Source organism: Carya illinoinensis, chromosome 2, assembly GCF_018687715.1.
Source record: "Carya illinoinensis cultivar Pawnee chromosome 2, C.illinoinensisPawnee_v1, whole genome shotgun sequence".
NCBI lineage: Eukaryota > Viridiplantae > Streptophyta > Magnoliopsida > Fagales > Juglandaceae > Carya > Carya illinoinensis.
This window is the reverse complement of record NC_056753.1, coordinates 28160744-28172578: the sequence shown is the minus strand read 5'-3', so window position 1 is coordinate 28172578 and position 11835 is coordinate 28160744. Positions and strand designations below refer to the sequence as shown.

At 36.0% G+C, this 11835-nt stretch overlaps 1 protein-coding gene across 1 annotated transcript; it reads right to left on the bottom strand.

Moving 5' to 3' along the window:
* Positions 1-6813: 6813 nt before the first annotated feature.
* LOC122300662 (kinesin-like protein KIN-10A) lies at positions 6814-11556 on the bottom strand. The gene is made up of 6 exons (XM_043111473.1): positions 10720-11556; positions 9754-9909; positions 9575-9682; positions 9343-9453; positions 7651-9252; positions 6814-7403 (listed from the first exon to the last, which is right to left on the bottom strand). Exons 1-6 carry the CDS (start codon positions 11353-11355, stop codon positions 6996-6998), a joined length of 3021 nt encoding a protein of 1006 aa, XP_042967407.1. The 5' UTR covers positions 11356-11556; the 3' UTR covers positions 6814-6995.
* Positions 11557-11835: the final 279 nt, after the last annotated feature.

Sequence of the window (11835 nt, the reverse complement as noted above, 5' to 3'; positions counted from 1 at the left end):
TTAGGGGTCCAAAGTCATTGGATGAAATGACATCGGTTTGATTATGTTCAGGCCCAAAATCGATTTCCCCTCTTCTGATCTTCACCCCCCTCACTTTCATAGACACTCTCTGCCGTGTTTCCATTCTTCCTGATGTCATCTCCTACCCAGCTAAGCTGGGCAAAATTTCTGCCAACTCTAACTCCAACTGACGTCTGCTCCAGCTCTAACTCCAACTGAGCCAAACATATTGGAGTTCCTCCAAATTTTGTTGTCAAAGTTGGAGCTAATATGGGCTCCAACCTATAAACTCCAACTCTGAAAAATTAAATTATTTTTCATTTTACATCTGATACTTTAAAGTAATTAACTAAAACGACGTTGTTCCATTTCAAGTGGAACGATATCTTTTGGTGCTCATCGGGCTCCAAAATTGAGGATTCATCTTCTCCCCTTCACTTTTTCCTGAATCTTCTTCTCTCCTCTATGTTTCTCTCTGCCCTGTAAGCCATGTTGATGCTGTCATGAAGCCTTCTCGACCCCAGCCCCACCCTGTAGACTAGTTTCCGATGCAATGCCATAAGTATATTTTGCCCTATTAATTTAATTTGTTTTTGTTGTTTGAGAACTACCTTATTATGGAGCCCTGATTTTTTGGGTTTGAAAATTTTTAGCATTTTTTTATTATTCTATGTTGCTGTTGATTTCATTGAGTTGATTTAATTATTTATTAAGTTCAGTTTGGTTTTTACAAGATGACTAATTATCGAATTTTGATTTTTAGGGTTTGAAAATTTTTAGTATTTTTTCAACAATTTTGTGTTGTCGTTGATTTGAATCAACGACAACACATCCAAGTATGTAATAGCGAATCAATAATAAAATTATCATTTTTAGATTGTAGTCCAACACCCAAAATCAAAGATCTTCACAAATGCTAAGAGAACCTAACTCTTTTTGCCAAGTTGACCAAAGTAGCATAACTTGAATCTGAATGTTTGTTCCACAAGAATCATGTATGTGGTACTGATCATCATTGTTTCTATTATAAAGGAACTGAATATTGTTCATTTCATAGAAGAATTAGAAGCATACACATGTATTCTAAAAGGTAATGTTCTAGATATCAATACTTAATTCTGTAAAACTAGAACACGTGCAAGTTCTGTCGTTAAGAATGTTGTTATCGTTTGAACTTTCTTGTCTTGTTTATTAAGCGGATATCTTGTATACTTCATGCATACTATTGCAACACCTAAAGTTAAGTTACGAAACAATGGCCACTGGTGGTTGTCAAAATAAAAAACTATCAATCCCTCATTACAATGAGAAAATACTGAGGGAGTTGCTTGTAGCTATGATAATAACGGATGAGTTGTCGTTTCTTACTGTTGAGGGAAAAGGGTTCCATAATTTTGTGCAATGTCTTGAGCTTCGATTTCCCATTACTTCACGGTATACGGTCATGAGAGACTGTTTGAAGATGCATTCTAGGGAAAAGGCCAAAATAAATGAGAAGTTTATCAACGTTGGGAAAAGAGTTTCATTTACGACTGATACGTGGACATCAATTCAGAATCTTAGTTACATGTGTTTCACAGCCCACTTCATTGACAGCGAGTGGACATTACATAAGCGAGTTTTGGGGTTCAAGAAATTTAAGATCACAAGGGTTCATCCATTGAAAATGAGTTGGACGATTATATGACAGATTGGGGGATTACAAAATTTTTGACCATCATTATTGAAGAGGCCATAGTGCAATAGATTGATTTAAGCGAAATGTTACAGTGAAAGAAGATACAATTCTTCACAACAGGTTTATACATGTTAGATGCTATGATCATATTATCAATCTTATAGTCAATGAGGGTATGAAGGAAGTTGATGAGCCAATACTCAAGATCCACAATATTGTCAAGTACGTGAAAGCTTGACAAGTTTAAGTCTATAGTTGAGCAACTAAAAATCCCATACGGTAGTATGTTAACATTGGATGTTCCCACTCCATGAACTTAACATACACGATGTTGGAGGTATCACAAAAGTATTAGAGAGCCTTCGAGATGATGGTGGTCAAAGATGGAGCTCTAAGATATGCTTTGGTGGACGACACAACAGGGAGAAAGGGATTCGGACCGCTAGACACTGTTGATTGAAAAAATGTGAGGTACTTTATTCAATTCTTAAAATTATTTTAGCATATCACTGTTCACATATATTGTAGTTTATATTGTACTGCGAATGTATACTTTGAGGAGCTTGGACTTTATGACCATTTGCGAGAGAGTTGTGTAAAACAGTGCCGAGTTGTTGAATGGTATGTCTATGAGGATGAAATTCAAGTATGTTAAATATTGGAGGGCTGTTGAAAAGATTAACATATTATTATTTTTAGTTGCGATTCTTAACCCCCGATATAAGTTGGAGGTTGTAGAGTTTTTTATTAGGGATGTCATCGATGATGACATGGTTGAGCAATTCATTAGTATATTGAAGCATGATATTGATGCGTTATATAACCATTACAACAACAACAATGGTCAGTCATCAAGTGCAGGTGGGAGCTCATCAAGACTGACTGACTCGAATTCTTCCGTAGATGACACACATTCAAGGATTTCAACAGTTTTGATGCGAAGCTATCATCAAATTCGAGCATCAAGGAATATTATGCAATGTAAATATAAGGTTGAATGATATTTGTTAGAGGATGTTGAGGCACTTAGTGACACATTTCATATTCTAACTTGATGGAAAGTTAATTCTGCCAAGTTTCTTGTGCTTTCCCGAGTAGCCCGGGATATGTTGGTCATTCCTATCACTACAGTTATCTCAAAGTCAACGTTTAGTACCTCCAATCGTGTGTTGGATGCTTATCGGTCTGAGAACTTTGAAGGCCCTCATATGCACATAGAATTGGCTAAGGTGAAAGCCTATTAGACTAGGTAGTGTTGATAATGCCAAGAGCTATAAGCTTGAGTCGGGTAACTTTAGGCTTTTAACCTTCCTTTTTAATTGCCTAATTAGATAATTTTATTGTTTTAATTCTTTAACTTATAATTTTTATTTATTTTTTAGACTGATCTGTAGACCTAACTTATCATTTTTAATTCTTTTATAGGCTACATGGTCTAGGCCTTTTCTAGTAAAAGTTGGTTAGGCCTCTTGTTATTGTGCAACATCTTAAGCCCCAATTTCTCATTCATTTATGGTATACGGTCATGAGTATAGGTGTGCATATGGATCGGATTTTTTTCGATCAAGTCCAAAACCTAGAAATCTGGGCGGTTATCCGTAACTGGGTGTTTTTTTTTTAAAGAATTTTTGTTTCAAAATTACATTGGTTTTGTACATGCAAAACAATGTCATTTTGCATGTACAAAAACTAAAGTAAAAAAAAAAAAAAAAAGTGGAGTTAAAACTGGATACTTGTTACAATCCAGGTATTCGATTTTAAAACCGGATATCCTCTCAGATTGTAAAAATCCAAGTACGTATCCAAATATTTCCAGATATCCGAATGCACAGCCCTAGTCAGGATAGACTATTTGAAGATGCATGCTAGGAAGAAGGCCAGAATAAAGAAAAAGTTTATCAGCACTAGGCAGAGGGTTTCATTCAAGACTGATACATGGACCTCAATTCAAAACCTTAGTTACATGTGTATCACAACTCACTTCATTGACAAACATGTATATAGGGTTATACGATAGAAACCCTAATTTCACAAGTATTGCATTATTCATTGAAGTAAGGTGTTGAGGGAGCCTCAAGTGAACTTTCTATCTGATGTTCACTCGAGCGACATGTCGAGCGATTGTCAAGCGAACTTTCTCTATCGGCCTAAAGCGAATATGGCCCAAGCCTCATTGAAAATCTACCACATTAAAAAAAAAAAATGACGAATCCTTTTCGGGTCGGATCATCAAGTCGAGCCACCATAAGAATGAACTAGACTCCACAAACCCAACATTTACGTGAGTTGGCATGGTTGAGGATCCCTGTCAAGTTTTCAATGATTTCAACCTAACGCCTTGTCATATATTTATGGTTAATAGAAATACTAAATGCTCATTTTCAATAAATATAAATAGAACAATCCATTTGAGGTCATGGATGCCTTTGAGTCTATCTCTCTTTCGACATTCCCAAAGATGCCTTGTTATTGAAATTGTGATGCCTTCAGGTCATGCAGATCATCTGGGAAGGTTGCATGAGAAAGGAGATCAGGAGACTGAGGGCGGAGTGAAGAAGAAAAGGAAAAAAGAAAATGCTTTAAAACTCATGACTACAAAAGATCGGGTGCTTTAATTTTTAGAGTTTTAGGTTTTGTTTGGGAAGTGAAATGAGATGAAATTTCTATGAATAATAATAAAATTATTTGTAAATAATAGTGAAATGGCTTTAGGTAAGATATTTATTGGATTTTGGAAAGTGAGAGAGAAAATATATAATAAAAATATTATAAAGTTAAAATCTTGTTAGAATATAGTTTTTTAATATTATTTTTGTTTGAAATTTGAGAAAGTAGTATTGTTGTTTCTGTTTTATTTGAAAGTTTAGAAAGTTGTAATAATTAAATAATGATTAAATAAAAAAGTTAAAAATTTGTAATTAAAAAGTATTAGTATTTGAGTGATATTTGGAAAGCAAATTATGAGAATTTTTAAGACAAGATAAAATGAAATCATATCACTTTCCAAACAAAGTAGTGGGTATAATATGCAATGGGATTCCACCTTGTGAAAGAAGATTGATATTAAAATGGCAAAAGGTTAATAAAGTAAAAAGAGGAGAGTTGATAATAAAAAGATGAAATTAGATTTGGAGGCCATGCATAATTACTAAATTGTTGGATGTTGCAAAAGGCTGATCATCATATAGTTCGGAAGCTTTCTTAAAAACTACAAATGAGAAATAATATGTAATGAAAGGTGTTAAGACATCGTTTAGATGTTGAGATGGGATGAAAAATATATAAATAATAGTAAAATAATTTGAATTAAGATAATTTATGGAATTTTGGAAAATTAGCGAGAAAAAGTTGAATAAAAATATTATAAAGTTAAAATATTATTAGAATATAATTTTTAATATTAGTTTTATTTTGAGTTTTGAAAAAATTGAATTGTTTTTTATGTTTTTGTTTGAAGAGAAAAGCTAATCCTACCGAGGATGGATCTCGATAAAAATTTTTTTTTTTTTTTTACTTAGTGAATTAATGAAGTATTTTTTAATAATGTTATGAAATTTTTTAAAGATATGAAAAAAATGAATAAAAAAAATAAAAAAATACCAATTGGTCTAGTTGAAAGCCATCGAGGGTGTAGCACAGCTTTTGTTTAAATGTTTGGAAAAGTTGTAATGAAAGTAATGATTAAATAAAAAAGTTTAAGATTTTTAATTAAATTTAAAGATTTTTCATCTCTTTTGATCTCAACATTCAAACCAGCCTTATTATAGACTTTCTTGCAAGAGCATAGTGGCTTTCATTCGTAGGGCCAAGTCAATCGTTGCATGGTATGATATAACATGCTCCATATCTATTACTAGTGAAAAATACTATTCTGCTATATTTTTAATCATTAGCCTTTAACGTAGCATCAAATAATTGATAGATAAGTAAAATATAACAAGAAGTTTTTCAATTACTTAATGTCGCACTAAAAAATAATGAAAAATATGATAATTCAAATGATGATAAATAGCACTCCTCATTACAAATTGGTTTGGATCTGAGAGATTAATCAGAATTAATCTCATATGTAAACGTCCAATTGTCGACGGATAGTTTCAATGCTACCAAGGAAAATATGAATATTGACATGTGGTGTGCATTCTTTGAAAGGGTTTCAAACACGCAAACTACTTTTAAAAGAAAATTCCAATTGCTTAGTTTTAAGTGTGGAAAGTATTAAAGCCGTCAACCCCAGTGGTCCTGAGTTGCTTATATTAACGTGTTCTTCATGTTTAATGCCAGTCTAATGACTACCACCTAGAAGAAAGGTGGAAAGGACTGACTAATTCGCCATAATTAAGAAGAATAAATCTGCTTTCACAAGATCACATGTGAGTTCAATTGATAAATACTTTAACCTCAAGAGATTATACAAAAGTAATTCATAAACTAACGTAGTTTGATACAGTATATCAGATTGTAAAATTACTTTTTTTGTAAAGTAAATCTAACAGATCACATGAAGCAACATCAATTTGTGGATTTACTTTTGTACAAATTCTTTATATCTGTAGCATTTCTCTTATATATTGTAGATATCAGTAATCTAGAAAATGCACCCGAGACTTTAAAAGCTAAAGAAACCTGTATATCCAGATGCAGATGCACAATTGGCCAGTAGTCTTTTTATTATTATCGTAATCTTTTTGTACAAGTAAACATATTTTATAACCCAAAAAACCTGTATATGGCATGGGATCATGCCCTGACTGAAAATCAAGCTCACACAATAGAGATCATAAGGATGGCGAAAAGAAACATACACCAATGTTGCGGGTATTTTAAATTTTTAACACCTGTTGTATCCACCGGATTTGCATAGTCCCTTTCTAACACTCAACACCTCAGATAAAAATAAAGAGTTATTCTACGATGAAACCTTACACCACACACCTCTACCTAATCAATAAGTGATTTGTCATTTTTGTCATTTTATTTAAACATACACATATTTAAGCATTAAGATAAAATGATAAAAATGACAAATCACGTATTGGTTAGATAGTTATGAGTGGTGTAAGATTTCCATTTAGAATTTCTCAAAAATGAAAGTGCAGATTTTACAAGGTGCAGAAGCTGAATATGCATGCAAGTGTAGTAGAACTAGGATGTGGAATCATCACATTCATATCCAAACTCAAAGAAAGAGTTCATAGGTAGTGGCAGAAAGGAGATATGAGAAAGAACATTTAACCATTAACACACTAAGCTACAATGTTAACCTACTATAATACAAAGGTTAGCAGCACAACCCTGTTTGAAAGTTCACACGTGACTAAAGTTGCTCAAACGGATGCCTTCGAACAGTAATATAGGGGGTAGAACTGTAGTTTGGTGATAAACTGTCACCTGGCTGCAAGCAGCGGGAATTTGGGGTGAGTGGCAATTTGTTCTCTAGTGGCCTCAATGGGAGCGGACTTTGTGAAAGATGACTACGGCATTGCATTCCCTCAGCTGATCTCAAGCAAGCTAAGTGGCCATTCACCTTGTTGTTGCAAAGGGGAAGTTTGTTCTCTAGTGGCCTCAATGGGAGCGGACTTTGTGAAAGATGACTAGGGCATTGCATTCCCTCAGCTGATCTCAAGCAAGCTAAGTGGCCATTCACCTTGTTGTTGCAAAGGGGAAGTTTGATGGCCTGTATCAGTCCTTCCTTCTCCCTTGGAACTGGAGCTCCAGTCGGGTCCTGTATATGCACACCCAATACAGAGTACAATTAATCTAGGAGTCCTTATGCTCTGTTTGATTTATAGGATATATAGTAGGGGAAGCAAGAAAACAGGTTGAAAAATTACTCAATGACAATATCTTTTTTTAAGTAATCTAATTGAAAATAGTTTTAAGAAAAGGACTAGTTGTGCATACGGGTGTTTCTGCATTTTTTAAATAAGTTTAGAATGCTAAACAATAGAGTCAACTTTAACATAACATACCCCAATCACAAGAAAAGTGAATGCTTGATTGTCGGCACCAAGATGGATTTCAATCAACTTCCTCAGGTCAGCAAGGCTTGCTTCCTTTACCACCTTAAGTGTGGTAATGAACTTTCCTGGATTTTCCCTGGAAGCCTCCCATTTCACATGGACGTCAATCTGTGCATCATTGCCATCATACGAGGGGTTGTGGTTCTCCTTTGAAGCCAAAGCAATCTCGTTAAATACCGATTTGTTCAATTGTGATTCTGCCAACTTCTGCACATTCACTTCTTCAACTGATGTAAGTGGCTCTACAGTAGGTACCTGACTTGTTGCTACAAATCCTGGAATGGGCATGCTTTTCTGGACCTCCAAATTTTCCTTATTTAAATTCAACACAGAATCCTCCCCATTTTTCATTACTGGAGATGATTGAAGATCGAAGGTACCAGTGCTCCTTTTGGCAGGTACTGGGTTTCTGATGTGTTGAGACAGCTCTCTGTGATTACCACAAAGCGTGAATATGTTTTGGATTCTCAATCGTCTAGAAGAGGCAGATTCCTTAGCATTTTCTGGTTCGCTTATTGATTCTGACCCTATAAACCTATCCTCTAATGTATCCTTCGGATAGTCTTTTATCCTTGGACTTCTGCTACGCTGAGTTTGTGCCTGCTCAAATCTGGTTGCAGAGCCACACTGATCGACGATACATACCTTTTCCTGTATGATTTCTTTGTCCACTTCTTCATCTAACACTCTCTCCTCCTGATCATCCTCCCCTTCTTCTTCCTCGAATACCGTGCTTAAACATCCCTTGTCTCCCAATTTTGTCGCAAAAATAGCATGATCCACTGGGTGAGAATGATCCAAAATACCTTGGATTCCAGCAGGTTTACAAACAAATCCGCCAACATGTTTCACCTCATGAATAACTGGTTCTTGGTCATCCATGTCCAAATCCATTGATTTTACCATTCCTGGGTCCTCATTGGTATATATACGCATTAATCTTTTGGCAAATCCACTTCCATCCACCTCCTTTGATGCACTTTCATCACCACTTGCATCCCTTGAACGGCATAGCTCAGACTCAATCTCCTCCAACCTCTGTCTCAGGATTTCAACTTCCTTTTGTTGCTGCAGTATCCTTTCTTCCATTCTTCTCCTTTCTAATTTAACGAACTCATTGGTCATTCGTTGGCACTCCTCCAATTTCTTTTCAAGTTCATGTTTCAGAATCTGAGTCCTCTCATTCACCTTTAAGTTGATCTCCTGCTCACTCGCTCCAGATTGCTCAAGTCTAGCTCTCAGTGCAGCAACTTCTTCTTCTTTCTTCAAGAGCTCTTTGTGTGCTTCATTTCGCTCTTTCTCTCTTAGTTTGTTCTCCCGTTGTAGCTTCAAGATAAATTCATCCATGGCAGCAATCCTTGATCCTAAAATGACTGCAGATGAAGAATCTTCAGTGCCAATTTTATCCTTGATTGGCGTATGAGGGCCACGGACAATACACTTTGCTTTGGCTCCATATTCAAGGGTGGAAATCGTCTTATGTATATCCTTCGGATCTGGGCTTGCACAGAGTATCATTAAAATTTTTGATTTGTCGTCCTCAAAAGAATCCTAGACAGAAAGAGAATAAAATCTTATTAATAAAACTTCATATTAACCATCTAAACAACCATGAGTGAAACTAATATGAAGAGTAGTTACCTGCAGAAGCATGGTCAATTTGCTATCTCTAAATGGCACATGAGAATCACCATTTGCAATGGATTCAACCACTCTTTTCAATGCTATGTTTCCTTGGTTGATCTTTGCTGTCTGAGATTTCAATGGAAATACAGAATCATTGTTTTGCACCTCTAAGATCATTACTAAAGAAAATATAGAAAAAGAATAGCGAACAGTGAAGATACAAAAACACAGTTTTGATGAATCTTACCTGCATTTTTGCCTCGAATCCAATTTGACCAGCCTGCTCAATATTTTCAGATCCCGCCATGTCTACAAGCATCAGGCGTCCTCCCACTGTTGGGACATCAAGGATTATCTGTACAGATTTGCTAAAGCATGTAAATTCCAACCACTTACAAGATAAGCAAAATCTAAAGAAACTATTACCAAGCAGTGGCTTCGAGAACTTCTATCGTTACAAAGGGTACTTCTAACTATCCTTCGCTTCTCCACTTTTTGTATCTCTTTCGAAATCTTTCCGGCTTCATTTCCTGAAATATAAGCTGCATTCTTTGCCTTCTTTCCCATTATTTCAAGTTTCACCTACGAATAAAGAATTTTACATATTTCCCGACAAGAATCCACATAAGCTCAACAACCAATTTCGAAAAACTGTGAGAATAAACACATCGAGTCACTTAGATTTCATCATTTCAAATATTTCACTAGAAGCTAGCTGAGCCACTCCTATAAGGGTCTCTGTGTTCCTACAGTAAAAACTTGACCCGCTGACATCAGCATGCTCCTTGATTATTGGAGCAATACAAATGAGGTCAAAAAAAGTTAACAAACCATGAAAGACGTTGCTAATTCAATACAAGAATATATTCTGAGTGGCTTCGTTTATTTGAATGCCAATTACCATAACAGAAGCTGTGTATGTGAGAGAGAGAGAGAGGAGAGAGAATGGGAATAACTTACCAATGAGAAGCAAAAAAAAAAAAAAAAAACAAGGAATAAAATAAAATAACTCAACAGAGCTGACCTAGTTATTTAATCCAATGCAAGATTTTAAAGAAACAAAAATACAATTGATACACGGACCTAGTGTCGTGCACACACTTTATTCTCCTGATTCATTATACTGAATAATTAACAGCCGTAAGACCTCCAATATTAATTAATAAAACTTCAAATAACAGTAGTTGAGTATTAAGGAAAAAACGATAATATAGATTGAAATATGCACCTAATGCAATCCAACAAAGGAAATCCAAAACCAAAATTCAAGAAATGATGCTTTCAAGAATCAGCAAGCAACTGCAGATTTAAACACAACAACGCATGTCTCAAATGGAATCATCAAGAATACAATTAGCATAAAAAAAAATCAAGAAGCTGAGAGAATATTACCTTGGATGCACTGCCCTTGGGCCATCCAAGGCCTAATCCTCCCCCACCATTGCTGGACAAAAGATCATAAATTTCTTCGTTATAAATCTCCAAGACCGTAACTTGCACAAACGTTCCACGCGCGCCGTTGGAATCAATTTCTTCCACCGCATCCCCAAGAATATCTCTCAAAGACCGGTACACAATCCCCGGCTGCTTCAAGCACCCAAACATTGTGTGACTCTTGCCCGAACCAGTCGGCCCGTACATCATTATCGTACATTTGTCCCCTAACTTCACACTGCTAATCCTGGACTCCACGAACTTTTTGTAAAAGACATCAAGGTCCTCTTCTTCTGACAAAGAGACCCCATCGAGGCAAAAGTCCCGGTAGCCAAAATCAGCCCGAACCCGGATAGAGTGGTTGTTGGAATTGATTTGCAAAACCGAAGCGGCTTTGTCTTTTCCATCCGGGTGGTCGCGGATCCGGCCAATTACTTCGACCGGGTGGTCTTGTGGGGTTTCTTTGGGCGCTGCGTTCGGATTCGGAGAAGGGTTTGTTTTGGTGGCATTGAAATGAATGCGAAGCTTCGATTGTGGAGTCTTCATCTGGGTCTGGTGGGTTTGGTTTGCTTTAGAAGATGGCGTGGGAGCCATATGAAACAGAACCCAGAAAATTCAAGATTGAGTTCCAGACTCCGATAGAAAGAACAAGCTCGATTTGGGAATTCTTGAGAGGAGAGAGAGAAAAAGAGTAGTAGGAATCTGAAACGAGTTTTGAAGTTTAAACCAAAATCTAGCCGTTACTTCCTAACGTCTAGTTTTTTTTTTTTTTTTTTGGGGGGCATCAGAGTGCTCGTGCACGATCACTATTCCAGCAAGAGAGTCGAGTCTTGAAAATGAGAATAACTTTAGAACCCGTCCGTCCGTCGTCTGTCCTATTATAAAAAACAACTCACCAATAAGTGATCGCCACGTAGACGGTCATTGAAAAACATATGGAACTGCATATGGGACTGCATGGTAGGAGCCTCCTTCGCTGAAAACCCTAGTCTGTATTATCATATCACTTTCTTTTTACTAAATAAGAGGGGACAAATTTATTACCATTGAGTCATTATTTATTTTATATTTTTT